General features: G+C 37.1%; 1 protein-coding gene across 2 annotated transcripts in view; it reads right to left on the bottom strand.

Annotated features, from left to right (window-relative positions):
• The window catches only part of LOC148214158 (uncharacterized), a 316,019-nt gene that overhangs the window by 249,594 nt on the left and 40,662 nt on the right, over window positions 1-25,763 (bottom strand). For both annotated transcript variants that reach the window (XM_088153832.1, XM_088153833.1), the window contains exon 3: window positions 22,420-22,467. In XM_088153832.1, coding sequence (XP_088009958.1) covers window positions 22,420-22,467 — 48 coding nt within the window. The remainder of the gene's footprint in view (window positions 1-22,419; window positions 22,468-25,763) is intronic.

Genomic DNA, 25,763 nt, shown 5'->3' with positions numbered 1-25,763 from the left:
TGAATTAACTCATGAAATGAAAGAAATAGAAATAGATATGAGTCTGTGAAATTGAGAGTTATTGCTGGAAATAAGTTGTTTTGGAAGTGGATTTATGCCGCCCAACTCCCAATGACTCTGGGTAGCTTACAATTAAAAGTATAAATACAAAACACAAAGAAGAATCACAAACAGCCCCCCAAACAACATACAGGTAGTGCTCACTTAATAACTATTCATTTAGTGACCGTTTGAAGTTACAACAGTGCTGAAAAAAGCTACTAATGGTGAGTCCTCGCACTTATGACCATTACAGTGCCCCTGCATTCACATGACTATGATCCAGGCACTTGGCAACCAGCTTGCACGTGCAACAGTTGCAGGGTCCCAGGGACATGTGATTGCCATTTGTGACCTTCCTATCTGGCTTCCAGCAAGCAAAATCAATGGGTAATTGCATGATTCACTTAATGACCAGGTAATTTGCTTAATGACCACTGCAAAAAAAAAGTCATAAAATCAGGTGTGCTCATGTGATGTCTCACTTAATGACTGTCCTGCTTAATGACCTTATTGTGGTGTTAAACAAGGACTACCTGTATAACCAAAGAAAACCCATTCAGCAGAGGGTCAACCTTCACCCTGCCCCAGAGCCTGGGAGAATAGCCAGGTCTTTAATAGCTTCCTAAACATCATCAAGATGAAAACCAACTGGATCTCTGGGAGGAAAATTATTCCATTTTGAATATAATTTTTATTAAGAATTTTGATTATAATAGGAAAAACTAATGCAAACTAAACTTAGAGAAAGAGAATAGAAAAAAAATAAAAAGTGCAGGAAAGAAGAAAAAGAAGGAAATAAGAAAAAGAAAAGAAAGAATATAAAAAAGAAATATATGAAGAAGTGACTTCCAACCTTCATCACAAGAATAAACAAATTTAGTAACTCATCATCCCCTGTATGGCTACAAACAGATTTCTCTTCATCCCATATCCCATCCCTTATCTATAAATAAATCCATCAAACATCAACTTTTCAATCCTGGTGTGAGCAAAAAGTCTGTAAAGGATTGCCAGAACTTTACAAAAAAATGTCTTATTTTAACTTTGATCAAATAAACAAACTTTATATTCCTTCCTTTTACTTCTAACAGTCTTAATCTTTAATTCAATCAAATATTGGAGGATTTGATTTCTCTTCAATTCTTCTTTATCCCATCGGACAGATTTCTTCAAGGCTTTAACCATCCCCTTTTGTAGATCCAATAAGAAAACATTTTCTAGGTTATTCTCTTGGTTTATCATTTGTATTTCCCTTTTAATTTTTAAAACTTCAGCCAGTTTCTTTTGTATATCTAGTAAAGTGTCTTTTTCCAAATAATTCTCTTGGCCTGTCATTTGTAGTTCTACTTTCAGCACTTTCTCTGCCTTGTCACATAACATTTGTTCCACATCTATCATTCCTTTATTAACATAGTCTATCCATAGAAGCAGACACCATTATTGACAGTGCTGATATTGTAGTTACTAATTTCTAGCTCCATTCTTCAAAAATCTCCTTTAATGTTTCTGATGTTAAAACATTTTGTGTCATTTTGTAAGTCTCAGTATTAACTGACATCAAGAATAGGCTTGGATTTTTTTTCCCTTCTCCTTAGAATCTTTAGTCCCCTCTAGTGTCCAGTTTCTAAAATGATAAAATAACTTATCTTTGTTATGACTTACAATAGCCAGGATAGCCAAAATAAGTCTGTTTCCCACTACAGACTATTTAATTTCTATAGTTAATTCTAAAATCTTATAGTAAAAGTCAATATTCCAAATTTTGGAACCCTAGTTCCAGGGATCCTTAATCCATTTATAATTTTCTTATATAAATAAGAAATAAAATAAAATCTTATTTATTTATAAGATTTATAAATAAAACCTTATTTAGCTTCTTGCTGTTTATTTCAAAATCTTTAAGTTCTTAAGCTTATAATTAATTTTTCTTTTGTTCAGAGTTGAAGATAAACTCACCTGATGACTTTTCAGACTTGTAGTTCCAGAGGTCTCTAATAGGTTTAAGATGGTTAAAAGGCAATTTCCAAAAGTGATTAGAAAGTGAGGCTTGCAAACTTGGTGTCCTTTGAAAGGCTCCACCACAGTTGTGAGCAAGATAGCTGGTCTCTTCATCTCCATCTTCAAACTTGCAATAAACTGCTGTGTTGCAGTCTCCTTGCAAGGAGTACCCACCTAGAACACATATGGACAATCTCCCATCCTCTCCTTATCTGGAGAGGTTCCAAGGAACTGGTCTACTCACCAGTGCCTTGGTCTTTGCCTAAAACCATCCCAAAGAAAAAGAAATGCAAGAAAGCAAAGTGGCCATCTGATGAGGCCTTAGCTATGGAAAGAAGGAATGCAAAAAGCAAGGGTGAAAGGGAAAGATATAATCAACTGAATGCAGATTTCCAGAGAATAGCAAGGAGAGATAAGGCCTTCTTAAATGAACGATGCAAAGAAATCAAGGAAAACAACAGAATGGGGAAGACTAGAGATATTTTCAAGAAAATTGGAGATATCAAGGGAACGTTTTGTGCAAAGATGGGCATGATAAAAGGCAGGGACCTAACAGAAGCAGAAGAGATTAAGAAGAGGTGGCAAGAATACACAGAAGAACTATACAAGAAAGATCTTAATGTCCCTGATGTCCATGCTGGTGTGGTCACTGACCTTGAGCTGGACATCCTAGAGAGCGAAGTCAAGTGGGCCTTAGGAAGCATTACTAACAACAAAGCTAGCAGAGATGACAGTATTCCAGCTGAGCCATTTAAAATACTAAAAGATGATGCTGTTAAAGTGCTGCACTCAACATACACTCAATATGCCAACAAGTTTGGAAAACTCAACAATGGCCATGGGATTGGAAAACGTCAGTTTACGTTCCAATTCCAAAGAAGGGCAATGCCAAAGAATGCTCAAACTACTGCACAATTGCACTCATTTCACATGCTAGCAAGGTTATGCTCAAAATTCTACAAGCTGGGCTTCAGCAGTGCATGAACCGAGAACTACCAGATGTACAAGCTGGGTTTTGAAGAGGCAGAGGAACTAGAGATCAAATTGCCAACATTCGCTGGATCATGGAGAAAGCACGAGAGTTCCAGAAAAACATTTACTTCTGCTTCATTGACTAGGCAAAAGCCTTTGATTGTGTGGATCACAACAAACTCTGGCAAATTCTTAAAGAGATGGGGGTACCAGACCACCCTACCTGTCTCCTGAGAAATCTGTATGCGGGCCAAGAAGCAACAGTTAGAACCGGTCATGGAACAACCGATTGGTTCAAAATAGGGAAAGGAGTAGGACAAGGCTGTATACTGTCACCCTACTTATTTAACTTATATGCAGAGTACATCATGAGAAATGCCAGGCTGGAAGAATCACAAGCCGGAATTAAGATTGCAGAGAGAAATATCAACAACCTCAGATATGCAGACGATACCACCCTAATGGCAGAAAGTGAAGAAGAACTAAAGAGCCTCTTGATGAGGGTGAAAAAGGAGAGTGCAAAAGCTGGCTTGAAACTCAACATTAAAAAAACTAAGATCATGGCATCTGGACTCATCAATTCCTGGCAAATAGAAGGGGTAGAAAAGAAAGCAGTAACAGACTTTATTTATTTGGGCTCCAAGATCACTGCAGACGGAGACTGCAGCCATGAAATTAAAAGATGCTTGCTCCTTGGGAGGAAAGCTATGGCAAACTTAGACAGCATATTAAAAAGCAGAGACATCACCTTGCTGACAAAGATCCACATAATTTGAGCTATGGTTTTTCCAGTAGTAATGTATGGCTGTGAGAGCTGGACCATAAGGAAAGCTGAGTGCCAAAGAATTGATGCCTTTGAACTGTGGTGCTGGAGAAGACTCTTAAGAGTCCCTTGGACTGCTAGAAGGTCAAACCAGTCAATCCTAAAGGAAATCAACCCTGACTGCTCATTGAAAGGATTGATACTGAAGCTCAAGCTCAGATACTTTGGCCACCGAATGCGAAGAGAGGACTCTTTGGAAAAGGCCCTGATGCTGGGAAAGATTGAAGGCAAAAGGAGAAGAGGACGGCAGAGGATGAGATGGTTAGATAGCATCACTGAAGCAATGAGCATGAAACTGAGCAACCTCAGGGAGGCAGTGAAGGGCAGGAAGACCTGGTGTGATATGGTTCATGGAGTCACAAAGAGTCGGACATGACTTAACAACTGAACAACAACAAAGCACCTTGAATTATAGCTGGAAGCCAACTGGTAACCAAGGCAGCTTGCAAAGCTGTGGGGTCACACAGGCATAATGAGGCAGGCCCAAAAATTCCTGTGCTGCTACATTCTGGACCACCTGTAGTTCCTAAGTAGTCTTCAAGGGCAACTTCATGTAGAATGTATTACATAACCCATTCATAAGGTGATTAGGGTGTGTGTGAGTGTCTGCAGGTCCTTCTGGTTCTGGGAAGGGCATAACTGGCACACTGTGTAGACCTGTGCAAAGGCCCCCTTGGCCACAGCTTTAAGCAGGAGTTATGAATTCAAGATGACCCCCTCCCCCAAGATGCACACCAGTCTTGAATGAGGAAATGTAAGATCCCCAGAGCCAGGGGGCCCAAATATCTGCCACCACTCAGTCGGGTCAGTATTGAGCATGAGTCTGTTTCTCTGCAAGCAGATCTGCTTAGGCTTCAGACACTGAGATGAAAACAGGTGAAAAAGGAGTCTTATGCAGAATGAGTAGAATTTGAAACTGAACATTTGAAATGATATGGGATGACACTGAAATAAGGGAATGCTGGGATGAGTATTTTAGAGATATATATGGGAAAGTTAGTGAAACATCAAAGAGAGAAATGGATGCTCTATAAGGCAAAATGATGTAAAGGAAGTCATACATGCTATGAATAGGTTGAAAAGTGGTAAAGCCGCGGGCACAGAGAGGTCAATCACATGACTTCTTTAACAGGCGTGTGAAAACTGCAGCTGTGCTTCATGATTATGTAAGGTACAATAATGGCATTATTCCAAAGAGAATAATAGCAAGAGTAAATGTAAAAACTACAGGAGATTAGTTTGTTAAGTTTGCTTGGCAAGGTATTTGGTACTGAAAAGATAGTAGAGGTGATAAAGAATCAATTTAAGAAATGCAGTGACTTTATGTCAAATAGGAGGTACATAGATCAGATTTTTGCTCTTTAGAAGGTCATTGAGAAATATGTGAAAGTGAGAAAGAGAGTTTATTTACACGTGTTGATTTAGAGAAAGCATATGATAAAGTGAATAAGCTTGAATTATAGAATGTTTTGTAAAAACAGGGAGCTTGGTTGCTGAATGCAATAAAAGTGGTATATGATTAAAGTAAATCATGCATGAGAATAAATGGAATGATTTGCCAGTATTGGTGAATAGAGGTGGATGATTTGCACCTGGTTCAACACTGAGCAGAGAATAGGGCAGGGATGTGTGACATCATCTAGATAAATGAATATGAAATGGTTTGGGTGTGTTAGTGGGAACATGTATGTGTATTTACAATACCTTGTTGTTGGCTGAGAACATAAAAATGTGAATGCTTGAATAAAGGAAAAGTTGGAGGAGGCAGATCTAACATATAATTAAAATTATCTGGAATTGCCATAGATATGGCCAAAATGTTCTGGAAAGTTTTTATGGGCACCTGACACAATGGTTGGTACAACCAAACCATTTTCAGAGATGAGCAAAGTCATCCCATATCTCAAACCACTTCCATTACTCTGAGTACTTTTGTCTGTCTCCATCATGAGGGTAACTTTGAAACTCCTATCTTAAGAGTGAGTTTTTTCTCTTTATAATCTCTAACTAAGGCACCTACAATGCAAAACCAAAAGTACCCTCAGGGCATTTTCATACATTTATTAGAAAGCCAAGATTAGAACCATTTTATGGAAATTAAAGATAATGTGGAACATTTGTCAACCTCAAAGCCAAGCAGAAATGGGAAAAGTGTAATGAACAGCTTCTCAGAATGCACGCAAAATGATTTCAGCTAGAATGTGTAGTTCAGACTAAACCCAGTGTCAGTGTCATGTATATTAACTTCTCATTCTATTCCATCAAATTTCTCTGAATTCTGTTTTCAAAACTCACATGGAATTTTCTCTAATGTCTGTATCTTGTATGCACTTTGCATCTAGTTCCCCTTAATATGTGTATGTTACTACATGCACAGTTAATAGAACTACACCACATCTGTGCTTTTTGTTTACAATGTTCCACAAAGTATACTTGTTCTGTATGCAATGTTTCAAAGCATCACTGTCTGTATGAAATATCTCAGTCAGGAATATATGCTAATCCCCTCCATGCAGTATCTCTGTCATATTAGGCAATCACGCCATTACCCTCTAAATCAAATTATTTTACTTTCCGAAACTTACTCCAATGAAGTAATAATGTGTTGTTTTAGATTTAGTATTTTTTTCTCGTGTGTTTTTTTGTGTTTTTTTCACTTGTCAGCCTGTGATAAAATTATGAACCTTCCAGGCATTTGATGAAAATATATCCATATCCAGTAAGATATCCATATCCAGTATATCCAGTAAGAGACACAGTGATTTTGGTCAAGGTTCAGAATATATGCACAGGTGCTTTTATTAAAAAAACACAACAACTGTAATTTTTGTAAGAGGGACAGTTGGATATAGTGGTTAAGGCATCAGGCTAGAAACCCGGAGACTGTGAGTTCTAGGCCCACCTAGACACAAAGCCAGCTGGGTGTCCTTGGGCCAGTCATTTTCTCTCAGCCCTAGGAAGGAGGCAATGGCAAACCACTTCTGAAAAACCTTGCCAAGAAAACTGCAGGGACGTGTCCAGGCAGTCTCCAAGAATCAGACACAATTGAATGGATAACTTTAAAAAAAAATGACATATTTAACTCTTTATTTTATCATGGATTGCCTAGCAGACAAACCATACAAATGCTTTTAAAAAAATATATCTTTAAAATGGCAAATCTTGTTTAGAAAATGGAGGGATTATGATAGAGTGAAGTACATCAGAAACTGTACTCCATAGGTCTCCACAACACTCATACAATGACAATCCATGTCAAAGTTACAGTAGAAACTAATTAGATCTCTGTGGGAAGCATAACATTTATTCAAACTCTTTTGGTATTATGACTGGAAGAATAAGCGTTAAGAAAACAAAAGTAGATGTCTTGGTGAAAGACATGAGAACGTGTTACAACAAATAGAAAACAAAACATACCAAAAGTACCCTATACCAATATACCAAAAGCACCTTTGAATTATATAAAGTTATTATCTTTCGCTGGAACAATACAGTTCTTAATTACCAAGGAACCATCCAAGATATTATTTAATCCTTCCCACTACCCTAACTTGATTTGACAATTCAGATCAATTTAGAAAATTGATCCAATTCAATTCAGACATTTGAACAGAATCAAATCAGGTTTCTTGGATTGGGATTTTCAAATTAATTCAGAAAAAGCCATTTCTGCGCATGGAAAGAAGCATTCATACCATCCAAACTAAATTCCCAAACTGAATATTCACACAGCTTTAATAACTACTTGCCTGCATTTTTTTCCTATTTAGCTTCTATATATAAAATATCCTATATGGTTCTAATAATTGGTCTAAGCATAAATCTGTCATAATATTTGAAGTTTTCTAGTATCTATTGCTTTGAACTTTGGTAGGGCAAGGACCTTTTCTGTAATAAGTACCATTTAGATTTTCAGTTACATATTATACCCATATAGAATTGAATGATTTTAATGTGAGAGACTGATGACTCAAACAGATAGGAAATGAAAGCAGCTAGGAGACTTAAATAGAAGTAAGTGAATAATTGTTCATCAGTATGTTATTGTGATCATTGGTCAACACTGAAAACACAGAATGAAGAGAAGCAGTAGTAGAGGTATTTCTAGAAATAGAAGGGAATTGCTGCACTCATGTCTTCCTTGTGTGTTTCTATATAAAACACCTATATTCTAATATCCATTTTTAATGAAGCTTGTATGAAGTTCTTCCCCCCCGAAAATGCATATCGAACTGTGTCTCTGGGAAAAATGTACCAAATATTTCTATTTTATCAAATCATGCACACAAAAATGCCTTATTCTGGAGGAATTTGCTCGCAAAAACATGTAATGGAAAATATGTATAATTTTTTTTAAAAAAAAATGCAAACTGAGACAGAAATGGGATGTAACAAATTTAACATGAGGAAAAAATAAAGAAATTTATTCAAGAAGGATTTTTCCTATTTATTTATATTTACTCGATTTATATAGCTGCCCATCTGTCAGGTTCAGCCCAAAGAACTCCAAGAGACAATGCAAATACAGTTCTGTTGCATTTATTAGCTTCCACCTCAAGACAGAATCTCCCCAGACTGAACCCTAGTTCCCAAGCCAGCCAGCCACAACAACATGAATTCCTTAGGGAGGTGCCAGCCTCATCTTCTTGAACTTCCCATGCTCCTGTTGGGGGCTAAGAACACGCTTATCTCCCTGAGCTTGGCCTTCATAAGTCCATTCCATCACACCATCTCACTTTTACATGACTCTAAGCGGCTTACAATAAAACAAGTAAAAACACAAAATAGACAAGATATAACCAATAAAAATAAAAACACATAGCATAATCTAACCTATTATTCATACAGCCAGGAGACAGACTCTAACCCACACCCAAGGCCCCAGGCTCGAGCAGGAAGCCAAATTTTCAAGGCTTTATGAAAGACCAACATCTTTCAATCTAATCTCAGGGGGAATGATGTTCCAAAGGGCAGATGCTATGGCAGAAAAGGCTCTCCTTCTGGGCCTTACCTGCCAACATCCCCTAGCTGATGGTACCTGGAGCATGCCCTTCCTGCTAGACCGGGTAGGATAGGTAGAAACAATTGGGGAGAGACAGTCCCATAAGTAACTTGGTACTATGCCATGAAGGGCTTTAAATGTGACAACCAGCACCTTGAATTGCACCCGGAAGCACACTGGAAGCCAATGAAGCTTGCGGTGCAGTGATGTCATATGTGCCAAGTAACTTGCACCAGTAACTGCCATTTCCCATATCAATACATGATGCACCATCATTGCGTGGACATTATTTCACTCCAAGTACCTAGGAATTTACGAGAGAAGAAAGGAACACTTGGGGTTCCCAGGAAGATGAAAGAAACCACCCTGGAGTGACAGCACAGCACTTTTCTATCTCTGATAATGTTGAACCCCACCCTAGCAGTGATTCATGATCATAATACAAACAGATTTTACTGGTTTCTCAACCCCTCCACAAAAAAATAATGAATATCACATCTTTATCTTTTTTTTTAATAATATGGTATCAAAAAGTATAGCTTGTTCTCCCCATGGAAAATAAAATGGTCATTTGCTTTATAAAATATTGTCATCATCATCATCATCAACGCTGTAGCTGGAAACTTTTATGAATTTCTTAAATTTTATATTTTCTCTGTGCAGCTGCCTCTGATCCCTAATATTTGGTAAAATCTTCCTCTTTTTGTGACTTACCAGTTATTGGCTTTGCTACTATATTGCCTTACAGCCATTCATTTCCCTGTGGCACTACGAATTAAATCCACCTGGTTATACATCCCCTTTCCTTCACCTGTTTCCTTAAGGTAGTTATAAAATGTCACTAGCAAGCAAAGATGTTTATTTTACTTAATATCAAATTCTATAAGTGAATGAGTTTTAATGAAGCTTAAGTGCAAAATACATCTCAACAACCAGAGCTTTTATGTTATTAAAATTTTATTAAACCATGGCAGAAACCTTAAGGCTATTTTAATAAATGCTACTTCAATTGTATTTTGCATTTCTCTCACCCATAATTTGATCTAAAACCTTCAGAGACATTGGAAAAAGTTCCAGTTACTGGAGCAGGTGGTTCCATCACCAAAAATTCCAGCCATTCCAAGAATGACTTGCTAAAGGCCAACTGGATATGAGAAAAAAGTAACTCCTTACACAGTAACAATGTAAGAATTGAAGTTTATTCCAAGAAATACATGCATCAGGTTGTAACCATTGCCTTTTCATAATTTATTATACAACTTTCAGTTGCATTTAATACACAAGTTAGCAAAACCCCAATTTCAATATATACTCTAAAACAAAAAATATTGCCAAAATCCACCTTATTTTCAAACCTCAAGTTTCAAATATTGGGAAATTCTATAGTTTTCGTTTCATCCTTGTGAAACACATTCCAATTTGTTAAATTAGGATAGCCAAAGGTTTAAAAAGAAAGAAAAGGAGGAAAAGGAAGAAAACAACAAGAGAATATTTATAAGGCTCCTCAACATTTATAAATGTATTTATAAAATTTATAATTTTACCCAATTTCAATAAAGGAGGAACATATTTCATTGTAATTATCCATACATAATATATTTTTTATAAGCAACTTGTTCATAAGTTGTAACCGACATCTCGTGTTCCATGGATTGAGAAGTTGCGACCATACATTTATTTTTCCAGTTCTGAAAGATTAGGTTAGGGTTTTCAGTGACAAATTCAAAAGCTGCAGAGAAATACAGTGAGCAATGTGATGTCTTCACATGCTTCTTCCTTACAGTTTATTAATTAGAGTGCAGGCCTGACTCTAGAGTGTGAGGGATGAATAGCAAGCTGTCCCCACTTGTGGGGATACAGCAGCACCGGCAGTAGATCCTTGGCCTCTGACACTCATCCCTCTGTGTCATGTTCTGGGAAGAGGTATCCAGCAGCGGCAGATTTTAGGGCCATATCAAAACTTGCAATTATATAATTTGAGCAAATGCCAGTCTTAAAAAGGTAACAATGTGAATAATATATATAACACACTGATGATGTTACCTAGTTGGGTAATGAAATATCTGCGAGCGAACAACCAAGCTCAGAGAGCACCAAGGACTCCATAAAACTGTAATATTCTAAAAGAACAAAATCATCATAAGAATCCATCAATATGTTGTAATGTAACAGGAGAGGGACCGAAAAAGAAAAGTGCAATTGCTATTTTTATCCTGATGTGCCTTTTGGGGAGATGTCTGTGGTAACTTCACATATATGACACTAATTATTTTGGCACATTATTGGTAGCCATGCTAGACACACGTGGGCTGATGTTGTATCTTCCTTCCTTACTCTGAAGTTTATTTGTGGCTAAATTGAAGCTGGATGTCAAATCTGGGTCTCTCAGAACAAAATCTTAATAATTAACTGGCAAAACTGAACATGATAGTTTCTGACACACCTACACCAGTAATTATTGCTTTGAGGCCATTTACTAATGAAATTAACGTATTCATTGCCCTAACAAATTAGCATAACTCATACATAATGCCCCACATTTCAAGACCTTCTTAGAAAAACAACACTTAATAGTGCAGAGTGAAATGGCAAGGGCATAGCAGGAAAACATCACGCTCTGAAGGGTTACATGTTAAAAATCACCATGACTAAGAGTACAGAATGTAAACACAGTATGTGTAATAACACCATTAACCAGGTCAACCAAGGCTTGTATTGATTATTATTTTTCCACTTCAAATATCCAAATCTTACAACTGAGGCATCTGAAGAATTATAGCAGGAAAACAATTCTTTGGAGAAGCAGATATTTTTTATGTCAGATAATGGTTACATGGGTAACACTTCTTCTCGTAACTGAATGCAATACGATGGAGTCTAGCAACGTCCAAAGTGGCAGACATACTAAAGCAAGATAAAAGCATAAAACTGGTAAATTATATCAAAAGAGTAGATCTTAATTCTAGGGTCAAAAAACAGAAGGCAAAAGTTTAAAATGCGTATGAAATCCTCATGCGCCGAAAAGGTTAGAAATGAAAAGACAAGGTGCTTGCTTGTAGACCATCAACAATAAATGCATTCTGCACATAGGGCACTTTAGGACATGTTACACAATACTTCATTAAAAGCGGTAGCAGGTTTCACCTAAGTACCTGAAGCCATTCTTCACGTGCAAATGCAAATGCTACATAATGCACATCCAAAGTCACTAAATTGCTTTTTGCAAGCAAACACTCATCAAGATATGTGGCAACATGTCAACATGCAAATAAGCACAGCAAGATTCAACAGGAACAGGAAGGCCTTTTATAGTCTTTCTTTCCAGAATATCACAGGCTGCATGCTTGCAGAACCGTATCACTTGCCAGTACAAATAACTGCAAAAATGTGGTGTAGTGGTTGAGGTGTGAGATTGGGATGGGGACACCCACATTCAAGTGACTTTTGGCCAGTCACTCTCTCTCAGCCCAACTTGTTCACAATAGGGGGAACCCCCATGTAAACTGCCTAGAGAAAAAGTGGGATATAATTCAGACAAACAAACAAATAAATGTATTAGGCTGATTCAGAAGTGCTTCAAACCTCACACGAGCACAGCACCTTTCTGCCATTAATTAAAGCAGCCACACTTTTTCTCAGGCCCATGCAGAAACCTGAAGAAAGACGAGCTGCTTTAATGAACAGCAGATGCTATATTAACTTGAGAACTAAATCACTGCTTTCAAATTGTTTGTGAAGCGTTCACAGTCTCCATACATATAATTTGTTAGATCTATCTTTCTAATCCCTCGCCTTTACACAGCTGCTTTTGTGCCTGTCTACTTTACTTCTGTTTGTGTTTTTTTTAATTAATAGGCTTATATTTAGCAACAAGCCAACTGTTCATGTAGTAGATAGATGGTCCTATTAAGCTGAAGAGAAAAAAAAACATATACATATATATTTGCATTTAAAAGCAGGCTTTTCACTTAGTAGCTTGAAAGCTTTAAAATGTAGATTTCAGAGTTGTCCCATATTAACACCTCAAGAGCCCACCCACCCCCCATTTGCTCTATCCTGTTTTCCATTGTAGCAGCCTTTTCCCACCACAGTAGATGAAGGTGGGCGAGCAGAAAACAAGAGCACGATGGGAAGAGATAGGAGTAGCCACAACCCGTACTTTGCTGTGGGATTTTAGAAAGTATGTCTGATAGGTGACAGGATGCAGAGCAAGTAGGGGGAAGAGAATGTGGCTATCCTGGCTTCTGCTATAACAGGGTTGGCAACAGAGTTCCAAATACAGACGGACTAGATTTTTTTCCCTGAATATACCAGGATAATGGTTTGGCCCTTGGGGCTGAATTTTTCTTTTGCAAATAACCCATCTGAGGTTCAGATGAAGATTAAAATCTCAGCATTGTATGTGTAACAGGGTTAAGCCTTTGCATTCACTTCCTATTATATGGAGAGGGAAATTCAACTGAAGTGAATTAGAATTTTTCTTCCCATGCAGTTGGTATACTCAGAGCCTCTCATGTTGAATTAACTTTCATATTTGGGAAAGGAAGGAATAATAAAGTGTTCATCTCTCATGCTAAAGTCACAGTCTGGATTGGGGTCCCTAATTTGTGTGTGTGTGTGTATGTGTGTGTGTGTGTGTGCACTCATGCCTTTGAGTTAGTCTTGACTCCTGGCAACTTCCTGGACAATCCCTGCAGTTTTCTTGGCAACATTTTTGGAAGTGGTTTGCCATTGCCCATTTCCTTGGGCTGAGAGAGAGCAACTGGCCCAAAGTCATCCAACTGGCTTCATGACTAAGGTGGAAATTCACAGTCTTCCAGTTTCTAGTTTGTGCCTTAACCACTACACCAACCTGACTCCCCTAATTAATAAATTAAGAGTTATTTACAATATTTGTCAACAAGTTTACATGGTTACACTCTGGATGGAGTACAGCAAGGGACTAAAAATTAAAACCAAAACAATATCAAAACCAAAAATGATATAACCAAGTAATAGTATATGACAATACTTGATGGTCACTTACAATCTCCTAAGTCAGAGGCATGCTAAGACAAGGTGCAAGGTGCACGAAGGCTCAGAGCAAAATCTACCTCTGGGGGAACATGTTCCAAAGCAAGTGGGCTACTACTGAAAAGGCCTGTTGGCCACCTACAGCCATGTATATCTTGTGGAGCTGGAAGATGATTCAGAGATTCAGCAATCCAGAAGATGTTCAGAGACACATTTGGCAAGAGAGTTTCTTTCTGATATATCCTGCATAACTGAGCCTGGATGCCTACTGGAGAGACCTCAAAAAAGATTGGCGACATGTGAAAAACCTAAAGACCAACCATGTGATTATAAAATGCCTCACAAAATATATTTTTCTAAACAACATCAAGATATTTAATGATATAGAAGATGCATCTCAGGAAACTGGCAGCAATAATGGTTACAATTGTGGCAATGTCTTGGTGGACCTTGGTAAGAAGGCCTCACTAAAGGTGGTGGAAATCTACAGGTTATTCATAGGCTACCTTCCCTTCTCACTCATAATTTATGAAATAGCAAGTTAAAGCATAGGAATGTAAATTTCTACCTGCAGGGAGCTAAATTCACACTTCCTTGGAGATGTGCAAATTGTTAGGAATTAAACATCTCTTCCTCAAAGACATTTGAGACTAATTTTCAGACTGGATATAGCTCGGAAAATGCAAAGAAGTCACCAGATGTTCACTGAAGGATAGTGACTACCTTTTTAAAGCTACCATTTATAAAGGAAGTGCTATGTTGTCACTGCAAGCACAAAGAAATCAAGTTTCTGAGAAGCGTGGCTGCTGATTCTTTGCACTGCTCATTGATTGATGCTGACAAGATGATGCCACTTCAGCCAACAGATGGAAAAAATCATGAAAGACCAACTGACAGGGTTCTGGCTCTGTCTTGTCACCATCTCTTCCACATCTACATAACTGCCCCTGCTCCATGATTCCTCTTGCCCACTTATTTGTAAGCCAGCATTTGTACTGTCTTTTTCCGATCTAAATGCCTTGTTTTGGGGATCATGTTGGGTCCAGGAATGGAAGATAGGATAAGCAATATTGACACATTAGCTAGCCAGAGTGATGAGGCATAGCAGATTTAGATGAAGTTGGATATGTAACAACTGAAAGTCCTTTGACCTCAGGCCATGGATGATTGTATGTTACTCAGAATTAAACTCAATGAGATCACAACCAGGTTGCAAAAGCACAAGGTAACCATAATTTGACTTGGTATCCTCTATTCAAATACACTACTCTACAAGTAAAAAAGCAACCTTCACTCCAAAGTAGCTTCTACAGGCAATAAGTAATAACAGTGGAAGAGTCAGTGAGTTCTAATCCTATCTACCAGTAAGAACAGAGGAAGAGGAAGATACATCTGTGGCATAAATGAAAGCATACTGGGACATAAGGATGCATATACAAAATGAGATCCTGCAATAGCTAGATCACAGAGATCTTAGACTGCAAAAAAAACACAGTACAGTATGAAGTAATCCATTGTCTGTGGCTACAGAAGGGTGAAGCTCTGCTTCTTTGAATTGAAGGAGCTCTCTTTATACAACAAATGCAGAGTTTTTATTCTTTTTTCCAAAGTCAGCTCATTTGCAAACCTGAATCATATTTCACAGAACTCCAGAATAATTTCTTGATTAAGACACAGGGTTAGCATTCATCACGACTTAAACACCCCAGGCATTCCTACACCCACCACATTCATCTTGGGTGATGAAACTATAGCGTTCCAATAACAATAAATGGGGCTGGTGGCTTCTGACATGCCTCAACATTACCCAAAGAGTGAAAATAGCTCTGAGAGGACCCCAGTTTAGAACACTTATGCCGAAGGGGTGGGCTTCAATTAATTTTCACAGGCTTCAAAGAGTAGTCCAGGAGTTTAATAAAGTATTCAGCTGGGAGGCTTCTGTTCAGGAATCCACAAGAAAAACTTGAAGGGAGGATTAAAGATTTTTGTGAAATCAAAAATAATGATAAACTAATTAGGAGTGCAGTTGTGCCAACAGTTATATCCTCATTCATTCTGCTCATTTTTGTAGAAAGTGAGGCTCTGGTAGGGGTGATTTCACCATCTTTTTCCCCCCTTGGTTTGGTTTTCTTTTTCTAGCCACTCCCTTAACTATGCAATATTGCTGGACAGCTACAGCATGCCCAGGTACAGGTATCCAGGGGAAAAGGGACATTTAAAAATACTCTTTCCCCTTTTGAAATTTTTTTTAATGTTCACACTTTCTATCCAACCTTTAAATTTCACTGACAACACTGAGGTATCTGAATAATTTTCAAGTAGCACCTAGAAAGGGAGTCAGTTCAGCTTCCTTCCTTTTTCATTTATATATTGGCGACTCTCCGCTTGTGGTGCATTATAAACAGGCAGTCAGGGGTTAATTCTGAAGGAGGTTAATGTGCAACAATTCTAGCTAAGATAATGAAGGAAGGATCAATTCTGCCTGAGGAACATTCAGCCAGACATTATGATAGTTCTAGCTCTATGTGAAACCTTGCTAGTGTGAGAGCTTTCTGTAAATATTATTGCAGGCAACCAGTATAACCGTATCCTGTCCCTTCTCTATCGAGATCATAATGAAGAGAACAAGCCTTTCTTCAGAAATGCCCTTCTTTTTAAGTGGATTTAATGATTTCACATTTTGTAATTTGCTTGAGCACTGGAGGTTTATTAAAACAGAGCACTGAATTGACCTACGTACCCATGTCACGGGGCTGTTGTGAAGCTTCATAATGAGATGTTTGCAAAGTGGATTTTTATAAGTGAAAAATGCTAAGTATTTTTATTACTGCATGATAGAGATCACAGAACACAAGTGAATTAGGTATTAATCCTTTTAAGGGAAAACATACCAGGGGCAAAATTACATTGCAGTTATTTTTCTAACATCCAGCACTTCATTAAGTACCATACAGGATTATGTAACTCTGCAAAAGAATATCTATGCAAAGTTTATAATCACAACCAGAAAAAAAAATGTTCCCACAGTTTTGTTTTTATGCTTTTATGCAATTTTTAAGGGCCCACAGAGTTCCTGCAGATCTCCGGAATTAAATGCAAGATGCATAAAGGACAGAGCTTCATGTGTTTCAGAATTAGCTTATACAGCAATGATGCCATGGTTCATTCCAAAACTTTTGCACAAAGTTGGCTCTGTAAGAAGTCAAAGATCCATAATGTGAATGTATGAGACTCAACTAGGGTTTCTGACACCAGTGCCAGGATTTTATGTTTAAAACAGATTTTCTTTTGTTCGTATCCATTCCTCTTCCCTAGAATACTCTATCTGCAACTGTAAACAGCCTGGCTGATTTGTTCTACTGTACTCTAGTACAAGATACTGCCTCACACAGCAAAATATATTGAGTTCAAGATTTAGAACCAGTTCCCATGATACATTTTAGAGTCATAATAGCATTCCATTTTTAATCGTCATGTCTAAAAATGCATAGTTGAGCGTTTCTACAAATAACTTCTCCTTAACAGGAGGCAAAACTGAAGGGAGAAAGATTATTGAGGGGCTTGGAAGGTGTAGATTTAGCAGATCACTGTGATTTCCAGATATGTTCTCTTTATAATTATAATTAGTTTTATTCTGGATTCCAGATCCACTTGCAGAAACAACTCCAGCTGCACAGCCAACAGGTTTGTAAAATAGACGAGTCAGTGTTGAATCCATTTACAGTGAAATTTCACATCAGTTTCCATGACAAAGATGTTGCGTAAGTGAAGAATTGTTTAGGTGTTTAAACTTGTTATACTAACTGTACAGATTAAGTGTGCTTCTACATGTCCTACATCTGGTTGAAATTATTTGCACCTTCTTTCAGAAACAGAGGTTACGCAACCTGACCTTTCCAGCAAAGCCAGATATTTTGTAATCCTGTTTGCATAGTTCCTACTGACTACTTCCTTTTCTTTATTTTGATGAACATTCCCCTTTCACAGATATAAAAATAAAATCTGATAGAGGCAGAAGAGTTCATATGTTGTTTTAGAATATCTGAATTAACTATTTCCCTTTCAAGAACAGATCATCAAAATATGAATGCATAAATTTACAACATTTTAAACTTTAGTGCATACTCTCACTTATTCTCTGATGTTAATTAAACTATTAATAGTTAGAGCCTGTAAGCAAATATGTTGTCTAAATATATAAGGGCCCTTTTCTTTTTCAGGAATGAAAGCAGTAGTACATCTCCCAGCAATAAGCCTGTATTATTATAGGTTGTTTCTTTCTAATGCTTAAAATAAGTTACAATGTAATGACTTCAGTACAGACACACTCCAGCTTCCTATATCTGTAGCCCCATATTGATTTGATGTAGCTCTTCAAAGGAAGCATCTTTCACTATTGGCCATGTTGGCTGGAGATGGAGTGAGTTGAAGTCTGGAAACATTTGGAGGGCTACATATTCCTTACTTCTGCAAAGGCCAAATTAAAAGCATTACTTTTTAAAGATGTCTAACATTAAGTTTACATGTAGTTTGAATCACTTCCTTTACTAAATAACCAATGCAAACCAATGAGAAACTGCAACTTCCTGATAACAACTTCCCTTGTAGGTCTTCCTTGGTGTTTGCAGCATATCTTAAATAAGTAATAAGCAGCCTTGATTTTTTTTAAAAAAAAAGTTAAATAAATAAAGGTTTTATGGGGCAGCTTGAAGGAATTTATTTTAGCGCCTAGTTGATTTTAATGTTTGCATTTGTTTGGCTTTTATTTGTTATTAAGTTGCTAACTGGATTTTTACTGTGCCTTATTTAAGTTTGATTACAATTATAAACTGCCTTGAGAGGGCACTTTTATCCTATAGACAGCCTACAAGCTTTACAAATATTTTATTTTATATATGCCAAGCAATTTATTGTAATCATTTGGCAAGCTAAATACTTCCACACAGGTATTTTCTCATTTTCTTTCCTTCATTTTCCCATGCTTTGTCCATAGAAGAAATGATGCATTATCTATCTACTCATGTAAATAACATCCCAATGAATAATTATGATGGCATCCAAGATAGCTATGTCAGGTGCAGTAAACATTCTACAATAGAAGAAACCCTTGAGCAATTATTTTGCAACACTCTTACCTGCATTTGTCACAATGATTTTTTCACACGGTGCACCCATGAAAGGAACAGTGTATGCCTGAAGTGCTGTTTAAATTAGTAGAAGGCATGATGAAGTACAAACACCTATCAAAAATTCTAAGAGTTCATAAATACATAAGGATCTTTCTACGTGCTATAGTATCATCCTGAAACTTCCTGATGTTCAATATAAATTTGACTAATCTGTCTACCAAGACACCGGGAGGTAGTTAATAGGGTCCTAATAGTGATGCAGGACAATGTTAAGAAACAGTACTTCAGAAATCTGGTCTCTGTAAGTTCCGCTTCAAACCAAGTGTCCCCTTATGCCAGACTAATCTGTAGATCAGATTGTTTTATTTCCCCAATGTTCCTCTAAACTTAGTTCTTATCTTTAAAAATTATCAAATTCATCAACAGATATATATTTCAAAATAAAAGATATAGAGAATGAGTCCTTTAAATACTGTAATTAATTTTGAGATATTTTCTCTGAAACACTAGTTTTCATCCTTTTTTAAAATGGGACAGAACAGAGGTAGGTGTGAACGGGTATATGGATTAAGAAAATGGCTGACTGATCGCTCCTGGACTGAGAACTTTGTAGTCACTGTCTAACGTTTTTGAGTAGTCTGCATTATATTACGACATTTTAAAACATTTTTTTAAAGTATATCATATAGACATCTGGTATCTCTATATACAAATGAGGCAAAAGGCATCCAGAGAAAGAAGGAGGACATCCTAAACCAAAATAGGGGATTTAGCCATTACAAGGCAAACCCTGGCAGAATTCTGGACTAAAATGCCTACAAATATACTTAGAATATGATCTGGGCGGTTGAAATGGAAGAAGAACAAGTTAAAGAGTGCATGATAAAATGGGCTAAGAATTTTGATTATAATGTTCAGATAGATCAATGGAAAAGAATGCAGTTAAAGGATTGAAATTCACATTGTCTTACAATTTAAAAGAGAATTTCTTTTTTTTTAAATATAATATTTTTTAAATATTAAATATAAATATAAAATTTTTTTATTGAGGACATTTTAACAAGATAAAAGCAATACAAATATTAGAAAAGAAACAAAGAGAATATGAACAAATAGGGAATAAGTAAGAAAGAAAGAAAAAGAAAAAGAAGAAAAAGAAAAAGAAAAAGAAAGAAAAAAGAAAGGAAGAGAACGTTTATAAAATGATGAGACTACCTGAGATGTATAAAGGTTCTTCTAACTGTTGCTGGAAATGTGAAAAGCATGAAGGGACATTTTACCACACGTGGTAGACTTGTGAAAAAGTAAAAAAAAATATTGGACACAAATATATATGATGACGCAGAGAATTTTAAAACTTGACTTTCAGTTGAAACCAGAGCTTTTTTTAACTAGGAGTTTTGGCTAGTCAGCTAGAAAAGACTCATGGGCAATTGGTTTTATATAGGGTAACTGCAGTGAGACTATTATATGCATAAAGATGGAAAAATACAGAAATACCCACAATGGAGGAGTGGATTGTGAAGATGGCCGAACTTGCTGAAATGGCCAAATTGACTTGTCTGATTAGGGAAGGAACAACAACTACTTTTATAAAAGACTGGAAACCCCTTGCGGACTTTTTGCTGAAAATGGATAAGAATGAATGAAAGATCTGAGGATTTACAAGGGTTGTTTATGGGAAGAAGGGAACCATGATAAATAATTTAGGAGGGCTGAAATGGTAATAATTATGTTTGTAACTGATGCAAGGAAGATTGGAAGTCACTTCTTTAGATATTTTCATTTTCTTTCTTTTTTACTCTTTCTTACTTTTTGTTTTATCTTTTTATAACTTTTTCTTTTGCCTAATTCTTTCTTTATATTTTTGTAATTTTTAATCCTGTAAATTTTTTTCTCAATAAAAATTATATGTATATGTATATGTATATGTATATGTATATGTATATGTATATGTATATGTATATGTATATGCTCTGGGTGGGAATACAACCAACACCAACAGGCAATAGCAGAGTTCAGAACCGAAGAGCACAAAGAACTCACTGGCACTGAATTGGCTCAGGGTTAGGGAAGAAAAGGGGATCAGTAGTTTTATCTTGAATTACAAAAAAACAAAAGTTTATATGTTTGACAATGCTACGCTATGACACAGAGCGCATGGATGCAAAGATATAGTGAGAGAGTGTCATGGTAGTACTGTGACCAGCTGTCTTAGATTGACCAATGCAGTAAGAACTAGATAGGATTTACATACAACAATTATCTGGGAGCAATTTCCTTTCATCTAATCATAGAGGAAGCATCACTCACTATATAAATTAATTAAAGGAGGAACCACAGGAATAAAGAGGTGCTGACCCTTTGGTATTTCTCTGGCGTTCCTGTTCTTTTCAGATCAAAACAAATCAAGATTTCCGGGTAATGGCAACAATAAAATATAAGACACAACCACATATGAACAAAAAGACAGCACACCTAAATATCCCTGTAACAAATAATCCCAGATCTCTATCATTAGACAGCATTTGTGCTTCTCATTGCTCTTAATATTTTTGCCTACAATCATTTGCAGAAAATCTGTTATCTATTAGTCTTCCCAAAGGCAGCCTCTAGTACTCTAAAATAAAATAAAAGCATATATTTTTAATCACCAAAATCTTACAAGAATTGCCACAAGAATGGAAAAAACCTTACGACGTTCAAATCTCATGAAAATTTGACAGATTCACATAAGATCTCCCACATTTCTTATTTAACATCCAGGTCATTGTGAAGATGACACAATAGTGCTGGGAAGTAGAAAATGTCTATGAGTCCTATCAATATCTCATGTAATATTGACACACAAAAATGTGTACTATTAATAAAATAGCCACACACAATTCATCACACATTTCTAACACTTCAATTTACTTTTTTTTTCTTCCCCTGTGATAACACTCACTATTCATTCTTGCAAATCCTTTCTATGGTCCTCATATGATGAGAGTGAAAGTGAAAGATGAATGGGTTGTCTAACATAATAGGGTAGTTTTGTGGCTGAGGAGAGCTAAGCTAAATGCTTCTTGGTTCACAGCTCAGGCACTTAGCCATAGTGCATGACCAATTTCACCTTAGATTAAAATTTTTACCACCAGGTTTGAGGACTGTTTAAAAATGTATACCCCATTCTGCTTTCTTCCTATTGAGAAGTAAAGTGACTTAAATGTTAATAATTAAACTGTATAACATTTAATGAATATATATGAAGGATAAGTTTTTACGGAGTACGTAAGAGACTTCTGCGGGCTTTTCTCTGTCCCTTGTCCTTCTCTTTCCTCCTTCCTCTCTTTTGCTTATAAATAAATCAATTATTTTAAAAAGAATGCTTTTCTTTTCTTTTTATTTAGAAGTTTCCATGAAGAACCACTGTAAGTAAATGAACACAGGTAACCTACCTCAGCGGTACATATTTTGCAACTTGGAGCATCTTCATTATGAAGACTCTGTAAAGTAAAAAACAGGCATTTAGGTAATAAAATGGATCTCACAAATGGAAACTGTAGATGGGAAAATGTACATATGAAAATACATTAGTATCATCTGCTTGGCAGTATTAAAGACTCACGGGGTGAGTTGAGTAATGAAAAATGAATGTTTTACAGTTTCAGAATGTGTTTCATATGTGATAATTGGTACCATTCTTGCATTTTAATTTTTTCATTTTATGCTAATGCTCTTAATTAGTCCTCAAGTCAATAAGGCACAAAAAGATAATGGCCAACTGGCATGAAGCAGGGCTTGAGACTGTGGCGTCTCTTTGAGCCTTAGAAATAATCATGACTTTGGTGTTCAACACGCATTCTCTAGTAGAAAATAGATCTTGCACCATTTGGTGGGACAAAGCATCCAAAAAGTGTTTTGTTTTTGTGGCAATTTGAGATTTTAAGTATGGTATATTTAATTATCATGGAACCCAACTTACTTAGACTACTAAAATGACGCACAGCTGCACAGCTGCAGTATTTAGTATTCATTGCACCTGATGGTTTCAAGAAATCCATTCATAACTACAGGCTGCTTTCTTATTTATCAATGCAAAAAATTAATCCTGTTTTTCCCCTCCAAAATGAAGTTGTTTAAAGAGAGAAATGGAACAGCATAAAAATAACAAAATTCCATAGTTAAGGCCCACCTGACAGAACCTTTTCCTCTTGCTCTGAACCATGACACAAGCATGGCCCAGCAAACTCTTTGCCTGCTATGTCCTCATGATGCTGCTTTTATCTCATCCACAACTGCTACCTGAAAAAACTTAAAGATTCCTCAGCTGTTGTAGTGGTATAGTCGTATTTTCCCTTCAAGTAGGCAATAGGACATAGCAGTTTTGCCATGGATGAAATCTGACATAAGTTACTGTCTTAGTTAGGTGACCCCTCAGAACCTGACACCAGCTAGGCACCTTTTGGCCACTTCAGGCTGGTGTGGGAATGTCCTCTCTGCTCCTAACCCAGGCACTGTGTTTAAAACCATTCCATTTGGGGCAGAGGGAAACACTCATTTCTTCCAATTGCCAGGTCTTTTAGCCAACCACCAGTGATGTGGTCAGCCTGAGCAGCAGCTGATCTCTCTCTTTCTCTCTTTCTCTTGTTTTATGACACAATTTTCTTCATGCCTGTCACCTAATAGTCAGGTTCCTTTTAGACAAGGGTTTAGCAATATTCTAGGAGACCACTTTTCCAGACTAGCACTAAGCCCACATCCAAAAGGTCCCTAACTCTTTGAATGCTCCTACAAAAAATATTTCTGCAAAACTGGAATGAGGTTTATTTATTTCACTTCAATCAAACAGATTCCAACTGGTCTGCAATATACACAGTAACAATAAAGCATTACAAAGCAAATCATACAAAATAATACAAAACAAATAGTAAATGTCACCTACTACAACATCAGTCTACAATACAGCATTCCTGGCATGGCATCTCGATCAGGCAGCAGAATTTCTCCATCTAGTTCCCAAGGGCCTTCCAAAAAGCCTTTATGAGCTTTTGGAAGATAATGAGGGAAGGGGTCAACCTCACTTCAGTGGTCAAGTTGTTCTTTGGAACAGAGAGTTCCACAGACAATGCTCACTTCTAAATCTCTTCCCACTGTATCTCCCAATAGAAGGAAACACACAGCAGACACTCTCTCTTTATATGCATTTTACCTGGAATAGACTATTTCAAAGAAAGCCAGGTCCCCAGCTATATAGAGCTTTATGAGCAATAACTATCACCTTGAATTATGCTCAAAAACAAACTGATAGCTTGCTGGTCTAGCTATCTATGAAAACTCACCTATCCTGGGCTTTATCATCATTCCACAATATGGGGAGTGGTGAATGGTTTCCTGCTGGCTGATGAGATTTGGTGGAAGGGGAAGGAAACAAAGCTGGGAGAATCTACCAATCTCTATCTTTAACAGCCCGGTATACTGGATATAAGTATTTACTGGCACAGTGCTTGGGAGCAGCAAATCTTATGCCAGTACAGTTTTCAGATGGCTCAAAGATTGGTGGATCACCTGAAGCAGCAGCATCAAATATGGCACAAGAAGCCAAAATTAACAGTAAGTAAGAATTAGGAACCATCGAATCAGAAGCATGTTTAATGGGAGAAAGAAAAGAAAAAAAAAAACTTCAGCCACTCTTACAACACACATTGAGAGGGAAACATCTTCTTAGGACATAGAGTTCCATTTATGAGGCACTGACACAAAATTCACATTGACACCCATCATGTCTCAGAGGGTACATGCAAGTGATGCAACACTTAATTTGGAAGGATAGGCAGATTCTTACAGGAGATGGTCCTTCAACAGTCCATTTAAAAAGGTTCTTTGAATTGCATTTGAAACCAATGTGACAGCTAATAAAATAAGGTGATTATAGATTCAATACCCTAGGAGGAACATATTGTGCTATTGGAGGTTTCAGAGTGCTGTTCAAGGGTAGTCCCTGTAGAGTATGTAGAGGTAACCTGGACTGAGATGTAACTAACACATGGATCATATCCAGTTCTGACCAAGAATAGATGCAATGGCACTAGTTGAAGCTATGAAAAAGCACCTCTGACCACCACACATGCCTACATATATCTTAACTAGCCAAGGTTCAGGAGTTCAGATGTATTAGACCAAGAATGGGCATTATGTCCAACCTTGGTTCTCCTTTAAACTGCTCCTGACCTTGCTCAAAGACTTTTCGAATTTATCCAATAACAGCTTATTAACCTCACAGCACATATAAAAATTACAGACACCCTATTCAGTACTAGGGAGAGAAGAGTACTAAGTTGGGATGGAGCCTACATCCCAGTGACATCAATTAAGAGGATGCCTCTCTTCTTTTGCTCAATTTTGGGTGTTTAGGAGGGGCAGGAATGGGAGTATTTTGCCTCATGGACACTTGCACTTCCATACTCAGTCTTTAAATCATGCTATCAAAAATATCTATTCTGGCATCAAATATTAAGGGTGACTCTAGGGCAGGGTTTCTCAACTTTGGCAACTTTAAGATGTGTGGAACGTCACTGACTTTTAATGACTTGGTGAAAGGGATGTGGCACACATTCCTCAGGGAGTACATTTCCTAGGAGTGATACACTTCAGCATGCCCAATAGCTGAGCCTTTGAAAAGGCTCAGGTCCTAAAGGTTGGAGAAATTCATAAGTGGAGAAGCAATCGCTCAGGCAATCAGGACCTAAGCAATGTATGACTAAGGGGTCAGAGCCAACACCTTCAACTGTGCCACTTTCAA

The sequence above is a fragment of the Python bivittatus genome, unplaced genomic scaffold (assembly GCF_059951505.1).
Source record: "Python bivittatus isolate LINGU-HERP-01145 unplaced genomic scaffold, Pbiv_v1 ctg000700_np1212, whole genome shotgun sequence".
Taxonomy (NCBI): domain Eukaryota; kingdom Metazoa; phylum Chordata; class Lepidosauria; order Squamata; family Pythonidae; genus Python; species Python bivittatus.
The sequence above is the reverse complement of the archived record's forward strand: the minus strand, read 5'-3'. Positions and strand labels throughout refer to the sequence as shown.